This window comes from Capra hircus, chromosome 25 (genome assembly GCF_001704415.2).
Source record: "Capra hircus breed San Clemente chromosome 25, ASM170441v1, whole genome shotgun sequence".
Taxonomy (NCBI): Eukaryota; Metazoa; Chordata; class Mammalia; order Artiodactyla; family Bovidae; genus Capra; species Capra hircus.
The window spans coordinates 28954251-28978730 of NC_030832.1; the positions used below are offsets into that span (position 1 = coordinate 28954251).

The window sequence follows — 24480 nt, forward strand, 5'->3', positions numbered from 1 at the left end:
TTGAGATGATTCCAGCAGAAGCCAGCATCTTCATTGAAGCCTGAAGGTCCTAAAGCAGGTGACCAGCTCAAATGCCTTCAGAAGCTGAGCCACCGGAGCCGTGGGATCATGGATGTATGATCTTACATGACTAAGTTTTAGGATTGTTTCCTATGCAGCAGTAAATAACTAACACAGTACATGAAAGATCTTACGAAGGAAATGGCAACCCACTCGTGTTCTTGCCTAGAGAATCCCAGGGATGGGGGAGCCTGGTGGGCTGCCGTCTCTGGGTCGCACAGAGTCAGACACGACTGAAGTGACTTAGCAGCAGCAGCAGCAGGCTAAAGTGCAGTAGCAAATAGACCTAAACATGCCGTGGCTCAGTGAAACCATCCTATGTCAGTATTCAGGTCAATGAGAGGGTGTCTCATGTGGTCATTCAGGGCTGAGAGTCCTTCCACCATAAGGTTCCACTGTTCCTTAAGACCCCACTGGTGTCTGCATCCAGCCCAGAAATGGCAAGGAAGATTGGTGAAGCCAGGGGGCTTCCCTGGTGGCTCAGTGGTAAAGAATCTGCCTGCCAAAGCAAAAGACATGGACTGGGTCTCTGATCCAGGAAGATCACACATGCTGAGGAGCAACTAAGCCCATGAGCCACAACTACTGAACCTGTGCCCTAAAGCCCAGGAACAGCAACCACTGAGGACATGCGCCACAGCTACTGAAGCCTCGCGCCCCTTAGAACCTGCGCTCTGCAACAAGAGAAGCGACTGCAATGGGAAGCCTGAGTGCCAGACATTTTAGACCAATCTAAATCTGGTTTCCCGAATCAGCAGAGATTTTGTTTCAGAAGTGGTAAAGATTAGATTCATATATCAAGAAACCAAATAACTGGCATAAACACTTGCTCCTTGGAGGAAAAGCTATGACCGACATAGACGGCATATTAAAAAGCAGAGGCATTACTTTGCCAATAAAGGTCCATCTAGTCAAAGCTATGGTTTTTCCAGTAGTCCTGTATGGATGTGAGAGTTGGACTATAAAGAAAGCTGAACGCCGAAGAATTGATGCTTTTGAACTGTGGTGTTGGAGAAGACTCTTGAGAGTCCCTTGGACTGCAAGGAGATCCAACCAGTCCATCCTAAAAGAGATCTGTCCTGGGTGTTCATTGGAAGGACTGATACTGAAGCTGAAACTCCAATACTTTGGCCACCTCATGCGAAGAGTTGACTCACTGGAACAGCCTCTGATGCTGGGAGGGATTGAGGGCAGGAGGAGAAGGGGATGACAGAGGATGAGATGGCTGGATGCCATCACCGACTTGATGCACATGAGTTTGGGTGAACTCTGGGAGTTGGTGATGGACAGGGAGGCCTGGCATGCTGCGATTCATGGGGTCGCAAACAGTTGGACACGACTGAGCGACTGAACTGAACTGAACTGAAAGAAATCTTTAAGTAGGCAACCTGGGGTTAGGATGATGACTTCACTAGAAGCTCAGGTATCATTATTTTTTGGCCACAGTACCCTCAAAGTCACCTTCTAATTTAAAATGGTTGCTGCAGCTCCAGCCATCACATCCATGTTCCCAGTAGCAGAGAAAGGGGCAAGGACCAAAAGGTACCTCTCCAACTTGAATGGGCCTCTTTAAAGAATATTTTCTGTCTTCAAGGGAGACTGGAAAATGTGGTTTCCTAGCTGGGCACCTTGTTCTACACAGTAATCCTGAGATTCTATTATTGAAGAAGAAGGGAAGTTGAGGAGGCAGCTGGCAGTCTCTAATACATCCTCTCACTGCCTGCAGGGGCAGAAAGACAGATGTCCACAGACCCAAATCCCAATTGGCTGTTTTGTAATAGCCGTTAATGGTATTGACTAAACTGTCTGTATCATTGCACTCTTATGGCTCTGCTGAAGGATGCCCCCAGGCCACTGTGTCTTTGTTACAGTTAACAGTGGCTGAGTATAAGAGAGTGGCAGTGCTGTGTCCTGGGCAGAGGGACAGTCACTTCCCAGACTCTGGCATCCAATGCCTGAGATGATTGGATAAGACCATGCTCATGTCTTTTTAAATTTTTAAAATTTATTTTCTTGTTGAAGTAGAATTGATTTTCAACGTTGTGTTAATTTCTGCTGTACTGAAAACTGAGTCAGTTATACACGTATATACATTCTTTTTTATATCCTTTTCCATTATGGTTTATCCCAGGATATTGAATATGGTTCCCAGGCCTACACAGTAGGACCTTGCTGTTTATCCATCCTGTATATAATAGGTTGTACCTGCTAATCTCAAACTCCCAATCCATCCCTCCCCCAGCCCCCCACACATCCGCAATCCCAAGTGTTCTCTATTAAGGCAAAAGTGTTCTGTAACTGAAATATCAGGAATCAAGAAGGGTCCTTGGGAAAACTGATGAAGCCACTGAATATTCTGTAAAGCTTATTCGTTATGATCCTATTGTAAAATAAGGAAGATGCCTATTGTAATATCATACCATTTTTTGTTAGAAAGGTCACACCAAAGAAATCTGCAACCAGCATTTGATTGGTTCCCAATGTTTAATGTTCCCAAAGACTCTTCTCTACTCCTGATATTCCAGTTATGAAACACTTTTTTTTTAAATTTTAGTAGCAGACTTATTTAGAACAGTTTTAGATTTACATAAAAATGAAACAGATAGTACAGAATTCTCATAATATACCCCCAAACTCACAGCTTCCCCTATTCTTAACACCTTACATTATTATGATGTATTTGTTATAATTAATGAATCGATATTGATATCATTATTCACTGCAGTCCGTAATTTATTCACATTTCCTTAACTTCTTTTTTTACCCAATGTCTTTTTTATTGTTCTAGGAGCCCATCCAGGGCATCGCATGACGTTAGTTTCCATGTCTCCTCAGTACCTCTTGACTGTGACAGTTTCTCAGACAATCTTTGTTTTGGATGACCTCGATCGTTTCTGAGGAAGGCTGGACCGGTATTTTTCAGATGCTCCTTTAGTGCAATTCGTCTTAAGTTTTTTTAAAAAAATAATGGTTTGCCTGTGGTTGTGGGGTTTTTGGGTGAAGACCACAGAGTTAAAGTGCCCTTCCCGTTATATGGTCCGCAGGACCTGTTCTGTTCACATTGACCTTGATCGCGGGGCTACAGCGATCTACTGTCAGTTTCCTCCGCTGTGAAGTTTCTCTCCCCGCTCTGCTTTCCAAACTGTGTTCTTTGGAACGATGTCACAAGTAATACGGAGTGGGGAGTCAGGCTCCCTCTTCTGAGACTGAAGAATCTCCATAATTTATTTGGAATTCTTCTGTACCTGAGATTTGCCTCTTCCCATGGAGAAATTTTAAAACTATGAGTCTGTGATCATTTCTTCTTTTCACTGCTAGACCTAATATAAGCCTGTTTCATTTTTTGAAAGCAAAAACTTAGGAATGCACATTTTTACTTGGCCCATCATTAAATATGTAGCAATGTCTTTTGAAAAAAATGATATTTTATTTTCTTCTTTGTGAGTCATCCTGTTAAATAAACTATGAACTGTCAAGGCGTTCTCTTCAAAAGTGACATGTGACAAGGATAACTTTGATCTCTCAGCTGTCATGTGCATCTTCATGAAAAGACGTGCTTCTGACACCCTCTTCTGTCAACCAGCATACAGCTCACCTTCTTACCAGCACTGGAAGCTGGGATGGGGAGCCGTCAGAAGGTTCCCCAGTGGAGTCACATAAGCGCAGGACTGGCAGTAACCTTAAGGGGCACCCATTCTGCTTGAACTTCTCCAGGAACACAACTCGCTCCCTCCTGAGACCTGATCCCAGCTTTGGGTGGATGGCTCTGTTAAAAGGCAGATTGTTACCATGAGCTCACAGCTGTAGCCTGGCTTCCATCCATTTGGCCCCATTCTGAATCTCTGGGTCATAAAAAGAAACAAATCCAAACCATCTCCCATGGGTGTTCACCCCCTCCCGCCCCCATAGCACTGAGTCTTCAGAGAAATGACCATCTCCTCCAACATACTTGGTTTCTTCCTTAATAAGACATGCTGTTCAGGCGCTATACTCTCCCAGCTTCCCTCCTTTCAGGGGACTCTAAGGTGGCAGGACCACCATTCCTCCTGGATTTTCCTAAGATCCCATTGACTTCTTCTGGAGACCGCTGACCCCTACCAAGGCAGCTACTTTATAAAGCCCGTTTCGTTTTTTATACTTGATGCTTGCTAAGCTGTATCTCCCCCAGCACGCATTAGTACAGCTGGCTTTTTAGACCAAAGTACGGGAACGTCAACTTATCCCATTATATTTCATTGTGTCGTGACCCCATTGTGCGTGATATCCATGAAGCTATAGTTACCCATATGCAAGGAAAAGGTAGGGAAGTATTTCGTAAGTGCAATGAACAGTAGCTTGGGGGAATGGATCCATGTATATGTCAGGCTGAGTCCCTTCACTGTTCACCTGAAAATGTCACAACATGGCTTGTTCTTCAGTTATACCCCAATTAGAAATTAAATGTTTTTTAAAAATCAGTAGTTTGAGGGGGCCTCTCTGGATGGGGAGATTCTCTTTTTTTAAAATTTAGTTTATTGACGTATAGTTGATCTACAATGTTGTGTAAATTTCTACTGTACAGCAAAGTGACTCAGTTATATATACATACACTTTCTCATATTTTTCCACTAAGGCTTATCATAAGATATGGAATATAGTTCCCTGCGCTTTACAGTAGGACCTTGTTGGTTATCCACTTTAACTGTAACAGTGTGTACATGTTGACTGCAAACTCCCTAACTATCCCTTTCCCCCACCCTTCCCCCGCTGGCAATAGTACTTTGGTTCTCCAAGTCTGTGAGTCAGTTTCTGTTTTGTAAATAAGTCTATTTGTATGATTCCTCCTCTTCTCTTCTCAGAGCCTTTCATGTTAGAAGAGAGGCCTTGGAGCAAAGCTGCTGGGCAGGTAGTGTTGCCAAGTGGTTAGGAACAAGTGCTTTCGAGTGAATTTGAATTGCAAAGCTGCTCCTTCCAGACTCCATGACTTCAGGACAAGCTTGGACCTCTCTGAGCCTGAGTATCCTTACTTGTAAAGGGAAAACAACAGTCCTGGCCGGGAGGTCGCTGGGACAATCAAGAGAGAGGGTGCTTGTAAGTCTTTGCTGTATGATGCAGGGAACCCAAAGCTGGTGCTCTGTGACAGCCTAGAGGGGTGGGTGGGATGGGGAGGGAGGTTCAAGAGGGAGTGGACATATGTATATCTGTGGCTGACTCATGTTGACGTGTGGCAGACGCCATCACAATATTGTAAAGTAATTATTCGCCAATTAAAAATTAAAGTTAAGGAAAAAAAAAAAGAAAGCCTTTGCCTACAGCCTGCACACAGCACATGCTTAAATAGAGGTGGCCATTAGAGCTACGGTGACAATGACACTCTCCGTGCCCCGCTCACAGGCACACGGCTGGCCCTGTCCTGCCTGCAAAGCCCCCTCCCTCCCCGACCCTCGCCCCAGAATCAGCAGTTCACTAGACTGATGCGGAAACCAGCCCAGCAACGGTGACAATTCAGGGAAAGCAGAAGAAACTAGCAAACAAAAAATGGCAAAGCTAAAACAAAACCAAGCACGCTTTGTGCTTGATGAGAGACTCGCCCACGCTCACCTTTGCCCAGTCTAGCTACCGGCGGGAGACCTCCTCACCCTAACTCTTTTGGGGATAAGAAAGGTTTTTCAGCAGCAAACTTAAAACGAAGCCCCAGAACTTCAGCCTCGAACAAAACCAAAGAACGGCAGCGATAACAAACTTCCCACCACAACGACCGGAAGCGCAGACTACTTCCTGCAGGGAGATGGCAGCTTCCTTCCGCTGAGAGGGCATCGCGCACATCTGTCCCACAGCTGGCAAGGGCTGGGCCCTGTCTGACGCCTTCAGGAGACTGCCACATGCGCTGGGAGAGCCACAAGGACCTGAGATTCCCTCAGGGTCACTGTCAGGGTCAGGGTCAGGCTGGGCACCACCTGAGCTCGGGGTGGAGGGGAAGCGGAAGTTTTTGGTCTTTTCTCACCCAGGCTTGTTCAGAGAACAAATTTCCTCTGCTCCCTGCCTGCTTCCAGCCTAGCGCTGTGCCGGTTACTGATGAGAACCTCGTGGAAAATGCTCCAGAAAGAAATGCAGGTTCTCTCCAGGGGCTGCAGCAACAATTCCATCCTTGAAACGAATTCTAGAAACAGTCCCAAGACAGATTAAGAATCTCACTTATTTGGGCAAATTCATGGTATGTTAGGATTGGGCTTCTGGGGGCCACGAGACCCTGAATTGTAATAGAATGGAAAGGAGATACATTCTCAGTGCACATGGGAATCAGAACTTTTTTCTGGTTTCCACCTTGGTGCTAGACAGGGGGCATGCTTCACAGAACATCCAAGAAGTGGGTGTAAGTATCAGAGTGGTGGGATGTATGTCCAAGGGGGTCTCAGGGGCCACTGTGCAGCCATGCAGCTAAATAGCCTTCATTTTCTAAGCTTCACTCATAAGAGCAAATGTCCAGGCAAACAGACTCAACTATCCGGAATTCTGAATTAGAGAGGTCGGGATGGAATGATGTGGAGAAACCTGGAGATGTGAATTTGGGCACCAGAACCTTGGTTTGGTGACGTGGGCCAGCACGGGGAAGTTGCATTCTCTCCTTTGTGTGTTTTTTAGGGCAAAAAAGTCTGGCAAGAAAGTTTTGAGCAGAGCAGCCTGTACATTTAATAAAAGCCTGGACATTTGTTACAACATTGCTTCTGCTTTAATCTTTTGGTTGTTGGGCCAAGAGGCCTGTGGGATCTTGACTCCCCAGCCAGGGATCAAACTCACACCCTCTGCGCTGGAAAGCAAAGTCTTAACCATTGGTCCACCAGGGACGTTTTCCCCATGCTGTTATTACTAGTTATTGTTATTGATCTCTCACTGTGTCTAATGTATGAACTTTGTCACAGGTATGTACGGATAGGAAAAATATAGTCTAACACAGGGCTTGGTGCTATTGGGGTTTCAGTCTGTGGCCCATGGAATGTGGCCTCCCAGCCAAGAAAGTGAATCACTTCACCAGGTAGCAGAGATGAGTTCTGTCTGTGATAAAGTTGCCACCAAGGGAATACTGGTTGCTTCTCTCTCAGAGACAACCAGCAGCATGAAAGCTCCAAGGGGGCCCTGACTTAAGGTACCAGGCAGATGTAAAAGGGGAATGAATCTTGTTTTTGCTTCCCAGGTGGCTCAGTGGTAAAGAATCTGCCTGCCAATGCAGGAGGTGCAACAGACGTGAGTTCGATCTCCAGGCTGGAAAGATCCCCTGGAGGAGGAAATGGCATTCTGCTCCAGCATTCTTGCAGGGAAAATTCCATGACAGAGGAGCCTGGTGGGCTACGGTCCCTGGGGTTGCAAAGGGTTGTACACGACTGAGCATACACACACACACCTCTCTCACACCTGATGTTGTTTTCAGAACAGTGAGAAGTGGTTAGTGAGACTCAGACTTTGCTTGGTTCACTGTCAGAAAGAGTTTGCTGCCCTAGGATGAGCTGACTCGAGAGTTTATCAAGCTAATGCTGAGTAATTACCTGGACAGGTAGGCGGGCATCCAATGCGAGAGTGAATTAGATGGTATTTTGACCCTGGAGTAACAAGAAAGTCCAACCATTTTTTAAAGGGCAATGCTGACTGGCAAGCCTGACAGCCTCCGGGGTCCTGGAACTGGCAGCAGCCTCAGTGATGCCTGTCTGGTTTTCTCACGTCCTCTTCTCGGCACTGTGCTTGGACAGGGCTGGGGGACCACATCAGTGGGCAGCAGATGAAGTGAAGTGAGAGCCACATCTGTAAGCTCCCTCCAGCAGCTGGAACCTCTTTGGGGAAAGAATACTGGAATCTGCTAACATGCCAGGAACCCATTTATGCCAATAGGCATAAACCCCATCTCCTGGCTGCCCCAGCTCCAGGGGTGGCGAGGCCCAATATCCTGTGTGTGTCTTCTTCTTTCAGATAAAAGCTTTAAAGGGTAAAGACCATGGCAGTCATTCATCCCGGTGCCTTCCACTTGCTCAGTATCTTTGAGCTGCTGTTTCTTCGTTTGCTCCCTTTTCCTCTTTCTTCCTTCCTCCTTCCGGTCCTCTCTCCCTCCCTCCCTGCTTCCCTCCCTTTCTTCTTCCCTCCCTCCAAGTAGTCTTAAAAAGGACACAGAATAGGTGTCCAAATATATTTGTTGAACTGAACCCAGTTTGGCGTCCAGAAAAGCTATGACAAACCTAGACAACATGTCAGAAAGCAGAGATGTCACCTTGCTGACAGAGGTCCATATAGTCAAAGCTATGGTTTTCGAAGTAGTCATGTATGGAAATGAGAGTTGGACCATAAAGAAGGCTGAGCACCAAAGAATTGATACTTTCGAATTGTGGTGCTGGAGAGGACTCTTGAGAGTTCCTTGGACAGCAAGGCAATCAAAGCAGTCAATCCTAAAGGAAATCAACCCTGAATATTCATTGGAAGGACTGATACTGAAGCTCCAATACGTTGGCCGCCTGTTGCGAAGAGCCAGATCTTTGGAAAAGACTCTGTTGCTGGGAAGGATCAGAGGGCAGGAGGAGAAGGGTACGACAGAGGATGAAACGGTTGGATGACCTCACCGACTGGGTGGACATGAGTCTGAGCAAACTCCGGGAGATGGCAAAGGACAGGGAAGCCTGGCGTGCTGCAGTCCATGTGGTTGCAATGACTTGGACACAACTTAGCACAACAACAATAACCAGTCCCTCTATGGAGCTCTCTGAAACTTACCTAAGTGAGAAAGCAGAGTGCTGAGAGACTCAGGGATCTGTGTTCCGGATGAGAGGAAGGGGCAGCTGATAAGGAGCTGGTGATCAGCCAGCCCAGCTGCTCATGTGAAGCTCAAGTCAAAGCAGGGGGCTGACATGCTGGCAATGAGTGGGGATCCGGAACCTGAGTCTGGCCACCTGGCAGTTTCCAGACCACCTGGCTCCTCATGCAGACTCTGAGCTCCTCCCCAGTTCACGCTGGGCTGCTGGCACTCAGCCACTGTCAGAGCAGCCCTGGAAAGCGAAGTGGAAGGAGTCGAAAATGCATGCAAATCAGGGACAACTGATCACTAGGCAGCCTTGGGGAAGTTGCCTGCTCTGCCCAGTCCTGACTTCTGTCCTTTGTGAAAAAGGGTTACTTTTCAGGATTAACGAGAAAAATAATCAGCTGAAAAAACATGGCTTCAGAAACCCAAGTCAAAGGGTTTGGAGTCCTGGCTTAACATTGGTGGCTTCTGGCCCAAACTGAGGTTCTCTGTCCTTTCTGTCTCTTCTCCTTCTCTATCCCCCTGAATCAGTTTCCTGGTGGCTCAGATGGTAAGTTCAGTTCAGTTGCTCAGTCGTGTCTGACTCTTTGTAGCCCCATGGACTGTAGCACGCCAGGCTTCCCTGTCCATCACCAACTCCCAGAGCAAACTCATGCCCATTGAGTCGGTGATGCCATCCAACCATCTCATCCTCTGTCGTCCCCTTCTCCTCCTGCCTTCAATCTTTTCCAGCATCAGGGTCTTTTCCAATGAGTCAGTTCTTTGCATCAGGTGGCCAATGTATTGGAGTTTCAGCTTCAGCATCAGTCCTTCCAATGAATATTCAGGACTGATTTCCTTTAGGAAGGACTGGCTGGATCTCCTCGCTGTCCAAGGGACTCTCAAGAGTCTTCTCCAACACCACAGTTCAAAAGCATCAATTCTTCAGATGGTAAAGACTCAGCCTAAATTGCAGGAGACCCAGGTTTAATCCCTAGATCAGGAAGTTCCCCTGGAAAAGAAAATGGCTACCCACTCCAGCATTCTTGCCTGGAGAATTCCATGGACATAGGAGTTTGGTATGCTACAGTCCATGGGGTTGAAAAGAGTCAGACATGGCTAAGTGACTAACAGACTTGAGAAATAACACATTCAAAGGCATCAGCTTTGATGGCTTGGGCCTGGATTAGGAATACCATCTCTGATATTTTTTTCCCCATATAAATTGAGGGGAAACAATGAAAGAGAAGGAATTGGCCACTAGACAGGAGAGTGGGCAGTGCCCATGTGAGAGGACTGTGTGGATGGAGGGAGATGCCCAAGGGTTGTCAGAACTCAAGCCTGATGCTTGCAGCCTGCAGCCATGTCATCACGCAGAGATGTGGGTCTCTGGAACTTCTGCATTCCCCCAAAGCACTGAGACCTAAAGCTCCCCTGGGACCCTGCTTGTCTTTTCTCTCCTCCTCCTCTGGCTACAGTTAATTCCTCTTCTCTGCCTTGGCCACTGGCCAGCCACCCCCAAGCCTTCAGGTCCATGGGGATGCTGTGGGGTGAAGAGGATGTTGATTGGACACTGGCCTCAGGCTCCGCCCTTTGGGGGGAGCCAGTGCTGATATGAATGGACAGCTGGACACTGGAACTGAGGCACAGAGCCAGGATTTGGAGGACACGTACTGGTGGCAGGAAGCTAAGAGCCTCCCACGGTCCTAAACCAGCACCCTCATTCCCCACCCCCATGTACACAAGCACACCCAAGCATCCTGCCTGCTATCCTGTGACCCCGAAGGAAAGCAGTCATTCTCAGGGCTTCCCTGCTGGTCCAGTGGCTAAGACTCTGAGCTCCCAATGCAGGGGGCCCAGGTTTGATCCCTGGTCAGGGAATCAGGTCCCATGTGCCACAACTAAGAGTTCACATGCTGAAACTAAAGATCCTGCGTGCTGCAACAAAGACTGAAGATCTCGCATGACACAGCTAAGATCTGGTGCAGCCAAAAAAATAAATACATTTAAAAAAAAGAAACGCAGGAATTCTCTCTGGAAAACTCCAGGGCACTTCCTGCTCTCCACAGGCTAGGGGTGCAGCCTTGGGGAGTGCAAAGGAGCCCAGCACACAGTGATCATGTCGGGGGTGGGGCTCCGACTCCACTGGGGAACCAGAGTGTGGATGCTGGGAGACACAGAACAGGTCTGTGCTCCTTTGGTCAGAGTCTGTTTTGGCCCATTTCCTGGAGGATGAAGGATCCCACAAGGGCTCTTTGAGTACCTCATGAGGATTTAGGCTCAACATCTCAGCTAATGGTAAAATGGAATATTTGCCCTTTTTGAGTTTCTGCCTTGAGGCCCATGGTGGGTAGGGGGAGATTGGCTCAGTCAGGGCAGGACTGCCCCCCTCCTCTCCAAAGCGCCACCTTGGAATACTACGTAGACCTCCTTGACCTCACCTGGGGACCTGCTGATCCTTGGTTCTTTGGGCTTAATAGTTACCCTGAGATTCTGACATTTAAGTTTTTAAAAGTTTTTTTTTTTATTATTTAAAAAACTTTATTTTTTGGCTATGCCCTGCAGCATGTGGGATCTCAGCTCCCCAACCAGGGACTGAACCGGTACCCCCTTCAGTGGAAGCACAGAGTCTTAACCACCAGACCCCCAGGGAAGTCCCCTGACAATAAGTTCAATGAATACATCACCAAACAACAGAATTTTCCATCAATGTGCTCATGGATGCCGATTCTCACACAGGTCCACAAAGGGCCACTGACAAGCATGTCTGGGGGTCAGGGGACACCCAACAAGTTAGATCTTCTTGGCTTCCCGGAAGGGAAGGGCCTGGGGGCTGTCAGTGCCAAAGGGACTTCAGTCCATTTCCTTCCAGTCCCATTTCTAGGACAGAAGGCCTCCTGTCTTTTCAGATTTCACTTTTCCACAAACAGAAGCTGCAGCTGCTCCACCGCAGGCTCCCTGGTCTCGAGAGGCGGAGTGGCTGCGGGAAGCAGGAAGGGGTGGATCAGGGTGATCAGCTGGGTCACCTGCAATCCTCCTCTGCCACACAGCTGTCCTCACCTACCTGACCCTTCTAATCTGGAGTCAACAGGGAGTTAGCAAGCAGATGCCAAATGTCAAGTTCTGTCCTGCTTTGGGCGGAGATGAGTGCAAGGGCAGGCTGGCTGTGTCCCAGCACCACAGAGTGAACCATCTTTGCCTTTAATCAACCAGAAGCCCTCTGCCAAGTCCCAAGAACTGCCTCCTGGCCCGAGCTCTGGAAAAATGATACCGATGAGTGTATTCATAGAGCAGGAACAGAGAGGCAGATTAGAGAACGGATTTGTGGGCACAGCAAGGGGAGGCGGGGGGGGGGTGGGGTACGAATTGAGACAGTAGCGTTGACATAATACACTACCATGTATAAAATAGACAGCTAGCTGTTGTTTAGTCGCTAAGTCGTGTCTGACTAGTTTGCAGCCGCGCAGGAATATAGCCTGCCGGGTTCCTCTGTCCATGGGATTTCCCAAGCAAGAATACTGGGAGTGGGTTGCTATTTCCTTCTCCAGGGGCTCTTCCACGACCCAGGGATGGAACCCATGTTTCCTTCATTGGCAGGCGGATTCCTAACCACTGAGCCACCAGAGAACCCCATGAGAGCTAGTGGGAAGCTGGTATGTAACACAGGAGCTCAGCTCAGCGCTCTGTGATGACCTAGGAGGGTGGGATTGGTGGGAGGTGACGGGCGGAGGCTCAAGAGGGAGGGAATGTGTGTATATCTACGGCTAATTCACGTTGTTGTACAGCAGAAACTAACATAACATTGTAAAGCAATTATCCTCCAATTAAAAATAAAAAAGAGCGAACCAGGCTGAGATGGGAATTGCTCACATGTATTTATTTCACAAGTGGGGGGGAACTTTCACCAGTAAGATGCCACCAAATGAGACACTGTGAACCCCAAACTGGGCAGGGACAGAGTTTGGTTCCGGGCCGGGCTTGTCTGGACAGCATGAGGGAGACAGATGGGAACCGGCGGAAGGGCAGCCTTCCATCTGGGGCGGCACACCGGGCAAGGCCCAGCCACATCCTCCCGGCCAATGACCGTGGCCACCCCCTCCCCCACCTCCGGCAAGCTTCTTCGCATCCTTGATCTGATCCGGGTGGGCAATAAAGCGACAAGTCCAGGGCCACACCTCTACGTCTGTTCTACCATGCACTCAGACGCACACACCCGGACACACACACGCACACACATGCACGCTCTAACGCGCCCCACCACGCACACACCCTCATACGCATGCACACGCGTCCATATATTAACTCTTGATTTATAAGTGCACCCTAACCAGAGGGCAATCGGAAAAATACGATTACTCTTCTGCGAGGACTCGGCTGCCTTCTCCCGTCAGCCAGCAGAGTGCGGGGAGACACGAGATGAGCATCCTCCAGGGTCTTGGCCCCCCGTGCCGTGCTGATGGCAGTCCTTAAGTTCCAGGTGGAGGCTGTTTGCCGCCCCCGCGGCAGCAGTTCACTGCGTGTCTGGGGGATGCTCGGTCCCTGGGGAGGCAGGGCAGAACAGCCCGTTCCAGCTGGGGCCCCTCACAACCGAGGCCGGCCGTGTGCTCTCTGGCTCCCTCTTGAGGACACAGGCGGAAGAGCTGGCACATAGGCACCTTAGTGCCCAGGTGACCAGGGACGCATCCTCCCAGGTCATCTCAGGGGTGAGAGTCCAGCGAAGTCCAAGGCCATCGGCTGGAAAGGTTTGGGGTGGTGATCTTGGGCTGTAAATGGGCATCTGGACAGAGGCAACCTGGGGGAAACTGAGTCCCAGGGCCTTGCTGCCTTCTTGGAGGAGGAGGAGCGAGGATGTGGCCCAGCCCCCTCCCCTTTGTTGAAGGGAGATGAGAAAAAGGAGGGGCCTCTGCCAGTCCCGTCCTGACGGCGGGTGGGAAGATGCCCAAGAGGAGATGTGATGTGTCGCTTGGTACCAGATCCACATCTGGGCTGCAGAAGACTCGGCTTCTGGGTTCCCAGAGAAGGGTCAGGGGCCTTTCCCAGGGTGCGTGAGCCTCGGGAAGCTGGATGCCTGATGAAGAGGCAGAGTCTCCACCGGGGGCCCTGGGCTGCCCTGGAGAAGCCCCACCGAGCACCCCCCGGTGTCTCGCTGTTTCTCCCCCGGTGTGGCTGGTCCAGAGCATGGCAGGCCCTGTCCCGGGGGCCCGGCTCCCCAGACTACTTGATGGAGTTCTTGATCGTCCACCTCTGCCCCGTGCAGCTGCGGAGCGTGAGGTCAATGCCCGCCAGGCCTCGGTTCTCCACCTCCAGGCAGCGCCCCGTGCCTCTGTTCATGATGGCGCCATTCTGGGAGGATGCCAGGGTGAGAGGAGGAGAGACAGACAGACAGACAGACAGACAGACAGACAGGGAGACAGAGAGACAGCGATGGAGAAACAGAGACAGGGCCAGAGAAAGATGGACGACGGAGAGAGACAGAGAGAAGGACAGAGAGACAGAGAGGTAGAGAGACAGAAATAGAGAAAGATACAGAGGATGAGAGAGCCAAAAAGAGGAGAGGGAGACAGAGAGCGCGTGATGGAGAGACAGAGACAGGACCACAGAAAGACAGCAGAGACAGAGAGACAGAGATTAGGGCAGACAGAGAGAGAGAGAGACAGAGAGACAGAGAAAGATACAGAGAATGAGAAAGAGAGAGACAGAGATAGAGAGAGACACACAGAGACAGGGAGAGCCAGAGACAGGGAAAGGAGGGGGCAAGTGGGTAGAGAGAAAGAGAGAATTACCATAGTGCCTGGCACTAAGAGGGGAAGGCCCCTGGGATCCCCCTGACAGGCTTTGAGTCTAGCGCCTGGCCTCAAGCTGGGAGACCTTGGGTTGCACTTTGTTGCTGCCCTTCCAGGGGAAGCCTGTGCCATCCTCACCTGCTCCAGACTGCCTGCCCAGCCTGTCCGTGGAGGGCTCACCTGGATGAAGTTCCAGCGCTTGTACAGGCTGCTCTTGACCTTGTCGCAGTCCAGGAGCTGGGGCAGCCGACTCTTGGCGTTGTCCACCAGGCAGCGGGTGTCAGGGAGGAGCGTGGTGGTCCCCAGGGCACCCAAGTGCAGGAAGCCCTCCTTGGTGTAGCGAGCCAGCTGGGAAGAAAGCAGAGCAGCAGAGTTGTGGGAAGCAGAGGTGAGACCACGAGGGGACATGGGTGCCCCACAACTGTCCGGGCTGCAGTCCCGGCCACCGTCTCAGGCCTGGCACTGCCCCCGACCCTGCCCCAACCCCACTCATAAGAATGCCCCGCCCAGGAGGCCCTTGGCTTGCGAAGTCTGGACACAGATTCCCTGGGCCCCTCTCTGACTTCTTCCTAAGCATATCTATGGTCAGTGTTTCAGGAGTCTGGCCTTCTGTTCAACCACACGGGGAGCAGGAATAAATGAAAAAGCGAGATATTCGAATTCTAATGTTGGCTCTGCTTCCAGCTGGCTGGGCCAACCTGAACAAGTCACTTGACCTCTCTGAGCCTCCATTTCCTCCTCATTTGTTAACTGGGATCAATTAAATCTACCCTGCTGGAAAAGGGCCCAAAGAGGCAGCTCACTGAAGAAGAAACAGGCATGTTAAAAAGCATTCAACATGTTAGGTGTTAAAATAAATAAAAATCAAAACAATGAGACACCATATTAAAAAAAAAAGAGAGTATCTGTATTTTGTCAAGGTGAGCCTAAGATGGGCTGGAGGGAGGGTAAATGACTACCACCTTTCAAAAAGGAATTTCAAAATATGAACTCTGCACTTTAAAAATGTTTCTCTCCTTTGATCCAATCAATCTACTTTAAAAAATCTTGGGAATTCCCTGGAAGTCCAGTGGTTAGGACTTGGTGCTTTCATTGATGAGGGCCCAGGTTCAATCCCTGGTCGGGGAACTAAGATCCTGTAACTCTGTGGCACAGCCAAAAAAAAAAAAAAAAAAAAAAAAAACCCAAACAAACAAACAAAAAACCTTCCAACTATCCCAAGAAAATAATTATAACTGTGAACAAAAGTTTATGTAGGGAGGGTAGGGGAGGAGGAGGACCTGGATAAAGGCAGTCATGGAGTACAAACTTCCACCTATGAGATACGTAAGTACTAAGGATGTAATGTACATCATGATAAATATAATTAACTGCTGTATATTACATATGAAAGTTAAAACAGTAAATCCTGAGTTCTCATCACAAGAAAAAAAATTTTCTTTTTCCACTTCTTTAATTTTGTATCCATGTGAATTGATGGATGCTCACTAAGCTTACTCTGATGATCATTTCAAGATGTAAGTCAAATCATTATGCTGTACACCTTAAACTTATACAGTGCTGTATGCCAGTTACATCAGTAAAGCTTGAAGAAAAAATTTACATACAGGGTATTTTGCATGCTCAGTCATGTTTGACTGTTTGTGACCCCAAGGACTGTAGCAAGCTCCTCTGTCTACGGAATTTTCCCGGCAAGAATACTGGAACGGGTTGGTGTTTCCTCCTCCAGGGGATTTACTGCAATGTTATTTCTAATGATGAAAATACCCTAAATGTGCAGTCCAGTGCTGGGCTTTGCCCTGTGCTCCACGTACTGCAACAAATGGTAGGTAGCATGGGATGGATTGCCAAAGTGGCCACATCTTTCTGGACGACATGACTTTGCTGGAATTTCTATTAAGAAGTGGAGTCTCTCTCCTCATCCTGGAATACTGGTTGGCCTTGTGACTTGCCTTGCTTTGACCAACAGAAAGTAGCAGAAAGGAGGACGTGTTTGTTCCTGGTATACAGCTTGCAAATTTCCACCCTCCTGGAACCCTACTGCCACCGTGGCAGTAAGCCCAGGCTGGCCTGCTAGAGGATGATAGACGTGTGGTTCAACCAACCAGCCGGTCAACCATCAGACGAATAGACGAGGTCATCATGGATCAGACAGCGTTCAGCCAGTCTGCTAGCTGATGGGAGACACATGAGTGAATCCAACCCAAAGCATCTGAGCCTGGTCCAGATCACTGCTCACCTGATCTTTAGACTCATAAGCACTAATACATGTATACTGTTTTATGCCACTAAGGTTTGGGGGTAGTTATTACACAGCAGTAGCTCTCTGATACACAGATAATGTCACCTGCCAACCCTTGGCACAACTAATTGTGAGTCCATACTAGTTTGGTGTCTTGGCCCCTCTTGCCTGCTCATGTTGTTTAAATCCCTGTATTCTAATTTTTGAACAAATACATTCACCTGCCTTTCACATTCCTTTGGGGGCAGGGACTGTGTCTAATTTATTTCATTCCTTCCTAGGAGACAATCACAGACCAAGGGCTCCCGACATGTTTGTGAATGAGCATACGACAAACGGGATGAATATCAACATTTACAAAATGCAGCCACGGCTATTTCCTGAAACTCCACAAACATGTCCTCTGTGTGCCCAGCCTAGGGACAGGCAGTGGAGATACAAGGATGAGGCTGTGTTCCCACTGAGATGATTCCAGTGCAGGCTGGCGAGATGCAAGCGCAACCTTTATGTTTGTTCTCACGATCCTACAAGGGGCTGAAGCTGCAGTGATGATCATCAATAAACAAGAGATCCCTAATCCATTACAAAATAATATTACCAGCCAGCATGTGTTGGCGGCATCCTTGGCCCCAGAGAAGAAACAATGTAATTTCTACAACAACCTATGGGTTAGGTGCTACTACTCTTCCTGTTTTAAAGGAGAGGAAACAAGCCTGAAGACATCTGGTCAACCTGCCTGGGCTCTGGCTTCTATCCTTGGGTTCCCAGAGACCCAGTGGTTGGCAGCCCTGGCCCAGGAGCTGAGCAGCGGAGGGACCTCCTCTCAGATTGATCCTGGGCTTCTGAGATCCTGGGCATTTCTGGCCAGAAATGGAGCAGAAAAACAGCCCTGCCCAGGACACATATGCCTTTTCTCCAGGGGATAAGATCCTCCGTAGGGGATTTCTCTTCCAGTAAAAACTGCTCAGAAACCCTCTGCTCTGATCCCCAAAGGGAGTCTTCCTAATCCCCTCAGAAACAAGTGATAGGGAGTTTATTAAATGCCCATGAGAGAGAGAGAGATGTGGTTAACATGTGTTTTAAATCCAAATTAGTTTCAAATCAGAGTAATTGTTACAGGCAAAATGGTTCAAAAAAAAAATCAGAAGCCCTCCCCCATCCCTCCTTTGACAATGTCTCTCTGAATATATTCAAATTCACCAAATGCAAAGTGATGAATGACAGCAAGCTGCCTTTATGTTCAGGGGAAAGATATACACAGCTGCTTATTGAAATTATGAATCAATCTATTATCCAGCAGGCACACAAGCAGCGCTAAGAACATTAATTAACTGAGCGTATCTGTGACCCAGATGTTTAAAGAGCGAAGCTAAATGCCACTGGGATTAGAAGCTCTCCTTTCTGACGTCTTTCAGGCCATGAAAACAGGGAGACCCAGACTTCTAAGACCTGTAAAGGCCAGCCCCCAGCCCCCAGCCAGGTGGGCAGGGCAGGAGAGGAGGGTACTGCAGGATTTCTGTTCTAGGGGAGGGCAGTTTCTCACACCAGGGAATGGATGCTTGGTTCTGTTTCCACTTTGGGGCTAAATTACACCACTACAAACAGTCATGTATAAGTTTTGGTGTGAACGTCAGTTCTCTTGGTTATACAGGTTTTCTCTCTTGCTCTTTTGTTTATTTATTTATTTATTTTTGCCCACTCTATACATGGGATCTTAGTTCCCTGGGTTGGATCTTAGTTCCCCAACCAGGGATTGAACCCTTGCCCGCTGCATTGACGTCTCAACCACCGGACCATCAGGGAAGTCCCCTCTTGGGTGTACAGTTGACTACTGGACAACACAGGTTTGAACTACACAGGTCCACTTACATGTGGATGTTTTCAAGAAATATGTATAATATGATCGGTTGGTTCAATCTGCAGGTTTGGAACCACAGGTAAGAAGGGCCAGCTTCTTAGGCATTTCCTCCTAAGATCCCAGCTGATTGTGGGACCTGAACTGCTGAAGTAGGCTTGTGACTGGTCCTCTTCCCTCCAGCCCTTCCCCATTTCCATCTGTCCTCCCTGATCCTGCACATTCAAATCCTACCATTCTCTGCCTCCACTTGCAGCAGCTCCCACTGCCACTGTATTTTACGAATACACTTTCTCAACCATGATCTTTTGCTATAGGGTTCCCCAACTCATCTTTTCAGTTTTAACTCTTGGTTTCTTGGCTTAGTCTGACAGACGACTTGAAGATTCTCAAAAACAGCCACCAGTCTTTCCTGTATACACGGGACATCTCTGGTGGTCCAGTGGTTAAGAATCTGCCTGCCCATACAGGGCACACAGGTTCAATCCCTGGTCTGGGGAGATTCCACATGCTGAACAGCATCTAAGTCCGTGTGCCACAACTACTGACCCCACGCTCTAGAACCTGCGAGCTGCAACTACTGAAGTCCGCTCACTCTAGAGCCCTTGCTTCCCATCAAGAAAGGCCTGTGTGCTGCAACTAAAGAATAGCTTGCCGCAGCTAGAGAAAGCCTGTGCAGAGCAAGGAAGACCCGGACAACCAAAAATGAATAAAATTATTTTTAAAAATTCTTATTTTGAAACCTAATCCCCCCAATTATACCTACTCCTACCCCATCTCCCTTCCTTCCACAAAGCCACCCCATCATGTGATCTATTTCAATTTATATATTTCTATGTTCTATTAATGTGTCTTTCCCTGTTAGAGATTTTTGTCTTTGTTTTTTTCAGCACCGCAGCATTCTACTCATTTTTACATGCCATAGGACCAAGAAAAGTATCTTGCAAAAAGCAAATGCTCTATAAATGTCTTTTGAATTGAATAGGATTATTTTAGATTTGGCTGCTGGGCCCATGAGGAGAAATAAATGTCATTATTCACAACCCTAATGCATTAGGAAAAAAAAAACCCTTTGAGCTCAAATACAATTAATTCTCATTTAGGAGAAAAAGGAATTTTCTATTTGAAATGATTGAAGAGGTGCATAAAACTATTAACCCACGTTTAACAGCCTTGAGGGAAAACTAAAATATGCAGGTTATAGCCAAATAAACAAAAGCCAGCCAAATAATTGTGGAATGACTTTGGAACACGGCAAAACCTATCGGATTGTCAATAAACACATGGCTCGCAATTGCTTTCATATTAAGGGTCTCTCTCATCATTTCAAAATCAGGCCTAGTCAGGGTAGAAAACCATTGGTAACTGAAAAATGCAGTTTATCTAGCTTCTACCCAGGAGACAGAGAGATGGGTTCCATTGATTGAGAACTGCTCTGGGGTGAATTTGTTTGTTTGTTGTGTGGCTGAAGCCATGAGAGTGGTTTCTGGGGACTATGAGGACACGTGTACATTTTTATAAACAAACAGACTTTCTTCATCACTGTCCAGGGCATGCCAGAACTCAATTCAATTCAGAGAAAAAAAAAAATTTCAACTGTATCAGAGTGTATGCATGGTGGCTGCCTAGGATTGGGGTGGAGAAAAGGAGCAGGAGGAATCTTTAGGGACGACAATGGAAATGCAGACGTACACACTAACATACGTAAAACAGATAGCCAGTGGGAATTTGCTGTATGACTCAGGGAACTCAAACTGGGGCTGTGTGACAACCTAGAGAAAAGGTGGGATGGAGTGGGAGATGTGAAGGAGGCTCACGAGGGAGGGGACATATGTATACCTGTGGCTGATCAATGTTGATGTATGGCAGAAACCGACACAATACTGTAATTGCCCTTCAATTAAACATAAATTAAGAAAAAAATGGAAATGCAACAGAAACTTTCTGTATTTTGATTAAGCAAGGGATTTCATAGGTGCATGCTCCTGCCAGAACTCAGCCAATTGTACACTTTAAGCAATGCAATTTACTGTACCAACCTTATACTTCAACAAAGTTGACTGTAAAGTCTATCTGGGGATTTCCCTGGTGGTACATTGGGTAGGAATTCACCTGCCAATGCAGGGGACATGGGTCTGATCCCTGGTTCGGGAAGATGCCACATGCCATGGGGGCAATAAGCCATGAAGCCTGGGTGCCCTACAGCCTGTGCTGTGCAACAAGAGAAGCCACGGCAATGAGAGGCCTGTACCGGCAACCAGACAGTAGTCCTCGCTCGCCACAACTAGAGAAAGCTTGTATGCAGCGATGAAGACCCAGCACAACAACAGCACAATACATAAATAATCACTGTTTTAAAAAAATTGATCTGGGAGCTTAAAGGCATGCTGTAGAATTCAATATGTTTCCTGTAAATCGGGTCAGATTCTAGCGGGGTGGTGGTCCCCAAGGCCTCTCTCCTCACCATTATGACTCATCATGCTGGATTTTTATTTTTGGCTCTGCTGGGTCTTCACTGCAGGCTTCTCTAGCTGTGCTGTGAGGTCTTAGCTGCTCTGCGGCATGTGGGATCTGAGTTCCCCTATCAGGGATAGAACCCACATCTCCTGCCCTGGAAGGCAGATTCCTAACCACTGGACCACTGGGTCACCAGGGAAGGCCCGTTGTGCTGGATTAAAGCGCAGTATTTCCAGACAATGCGCTTGCTACTTGCAATGAATGCAGAGACACCTGCCTTTCTGGGGTCCAGCACTCTGGCTCCATCACCCACCAAACACGGAGCAGCACTAGGGTCTGTCCCAGGACCCCTACCCCGCTGTCCCCTGGGACACGGCCGGAGCCCCACTGGCCTCTGCAGCTCTGCCCTCAGCACCGAGTTGGCATGTTCAGAACTGTCTGAACTGAACAGTCAGGGAATGAGGCTATTTGAACAGTTGGCACTTGCTTTGCTGCGTGTCATGGCGCTAAGAACACAGAGCCCTTTTCTCTAGGTGGTTTCACCTTCCCTCCTTGTCATCCTTCAGAAGTAGCGATGTTTTCTTACTAATTCAGTGATAGGAGAACCACCTTAACAAATCAACATGTTTCCTTGGGGGGAAAAACGCTGAAAGCAAGCCTCAGAAATGATAATGGTTGTTTGAAGGTGGTAGAATTATAGATGATTTAAATTTTTCTTTTTCAAACTCACCAATTAGGTGTTGCACATTTAGGAAACAAGAAAAAGGTAAGGAGTGACTCACTTTGAACTGAAAAGCTCTGGGTGAGGCAGGAAGGCTCAGCTGCTAATGTGGCCACCATCCTAGTGTCCTGAGTTCTTTATTCCAAGCCTAATAGTAACACAAAAACCTGCCTGGAACTTCCCTGGTGGAACAGTGGCTAATACTCGTGCTTTCAACTCAGGGGGCGCAGGTTCGATCCCTGGTTTGGGAACTAGGATCCTGCATGCTGCGCATTGCAGCCAAAAACAAACAAAAACCCGCCTGGATCACTTTTGGTGTTTGGAGGAAGATCAATTCAGCTTCTAAGGAGAGGTAAAACTTTTAGCCAAGAATCTCCACTGGAAAACAACTTAGGACTGTAACTTTGATTTTCTGGAAAGAAGAGCTCATCAACCCCTTCTGGCAAGAAAGGAAACGTACAGGAATTCCTCCTTAACCTGGAGGCCCCCTTAAGCAAAACCAAATACACGTGCCTTTAGTTCTCCATGCCATCCAAGACGTCAGGCACTTGTTCTCTGTATGTGGTCTGCGAGATCCACTTTTCAGGGGTGATTAGAAAGCGAGAACCAGGGAGTGGAAATGGAAAAGCAAAACAGATGGCAGACAAAAAGGCTGGGGTCCCCCACCAAATCTCAGGGAGCAGAAGGGAAGTAACTCTGCTCTTCTCCCGGGTCTGCAGAGAGGGTGGGCGTGAGGGATGCTCAAGAGTACTGGATGAAGGGACAGCCCAGGAGGCAAGAGCTCAGAGCCCTGACATAAAAAACCCAGAAATGTTTTGAATATTTTGAGAGAAGATGAGTTAGAAGAACAACAACAACAAAAAGAGAATCTGCAGCGAGGCATCACGGATTTATAGTGTTGCTCTGGAATGCAAGGGGAGGTTTTTTTGGTTTTTAATATTGCAGGTGTGTGCATGCTCAGCTGTCTCAGTCGTGTCCAACTCTTTGCAACTCCATGGACTGTAGCCCTCCAGGCTCCTCTGTCCATGGGATTTTCTAGGCAAGAATACTGGAGTGGGTTGCTATTTCCTCCTCCAGGGGATCTTTCCAACCCAGGGATCGAACCCGAGTCTCTTGTATTGCAGGTGGATTCTTTGCCACTGAGCCATCAAGGGAGCCCAAAATATTGCATAAGAGACAGGCAGTGGCAACACAGCAGCACAGAAGCTCCAGGGTGTCCCGCTCCAGCGTGTCCTGATCCAGGGTGTCCTGCTCCAGGGTGTCCTGCTCCAGGGTGTCCCGCTCCAGCGTGTCCTGATCCAGGGTGTCCCGCTCCAGGGTGTCCCGCTCCAGGGTGTCCCTGGTGTGGTCCTCCTGCTTTCTGTGATCTCTTTTGCATGTGTGTAGGTTTCCCAGACATAAACAAATACCTGCCCTTGCTCCTCCAACACTGGTTTCCCTCAAGAGCTAAGGTTTCCCTGCTTTGTAGCGGTTTCCAGGAGTTGAGGGATTGTAGGGTTTGCTTCTTACAGAAGGTGAGAGGTTTGCTCCCAGAATCACGAGTCTGCTTGCCAGGGCAAAGCCACCTCGCCCTGGGGTGCAAACTCCAACATGCTCTCCGAGGATCCATCCCCTGCACCCCACCACTTACACGACTTTATCTGGAAGCGGAGGCTGCTGGGTGTCATTAACTTTGGCGTTTTCCAAGTGCCTTCCACACACTAAGCCCCATCACTCCATGGGGGCACTAGTACCTTATTGGCAAAATGCATCATCGTGACAAGGTGTTTGAATGATGGATCACTTAAACGATGAAGCCATCAGAGGAAGCCCAAGATCAGATTACATTTAATTACGGGATAAAGGAATTCTCATCTATCACTCTGCTGATGAATTAGCTGGGGGAGGGAATGTGTGCTTCTCAGAAAAGAGGGGAGAGGAAGACTAGTGCTGACAGGCGGACAAACAGGGGAGACCTGTGATGCCCTCCCTGGAACTCACTGGGGAGCTCCTAAACAGAGCTGGCTCCTGTCAGTTCCTCTCCAAGGGGCATACCTCGTCTCCAGAAGGCCCCATTAGAGCTTGGAGCTCTTTCAGAGAGTGCTGTGTGGAGTCCCCAGGGCCCTGCACTCGGAACTCATGTTGGCCATGCCCTGTCCATGGCGTGGCTGCTGGGCACTGTGGTCCTTAGCTCAGGGAGGAGGAGACCGCACTGGAATCGGTGAGGCTGTGCGGATGGTACATGGGAACACTCCCAGCGAAGTTGATCCTCAACTTGGAGGTGGATAAAAGCACTTGAGGGCAGAGGAAGGGACAAACGAGGAGGGGCTTCAGGGGAGTGTTGGGGCGGTACAGAACTGCTCTTGATTGTGGTGGGGTTACTTGACCATATGCCTTGTCAACAACTTGCAAAACTTGGACTTCCCTAGCTGTCCAGTGGCTAAGACTTTGCCTTCCAATGCAGAGGGGGTGGGTTCGATCCCTGGTTGAGGAGCTAAGATCCCATGTATCTTATGACCAAAAATCCAAAACTTAAAACAGAAGCAATATGGTAACAAATTCAATAAAGACTTTAAAAATGACCCACATTAAAAAAAATTGCTTAAGACTGTTCTCTCCTGTGGCTCTCAAAGAAGCACAGTGGGGCAG

General features: G+C 48.3%; 1 protein-coding gene across 1 annotated transcript in view; it reads right to left on the reverse strand.

The window, feature by feature from the left end:
• Positions 12645-24480, reverse strand: part of WBSCR17 (Williams-Beuren syndrome chromosome region 17) — a 427482-nt gene continuing 415646 nt past the window's right edge. The window contains exons 10-11 of the mRNA XM_018041001.1: positions 14758-14925; positions 12645-14137 (exon numbers count right to left, since the gene is read on the reverse strand). Coding sequence (XP_017896490.1) covers positions 14009-14137; positions 14758-14925 — 297 coding nt within the window. The 3' untranslated portion in view covers positions 12645-14008. The remainder of the gene's footprint in view (positions 14138-14757; positions 14926-24480) is intronic.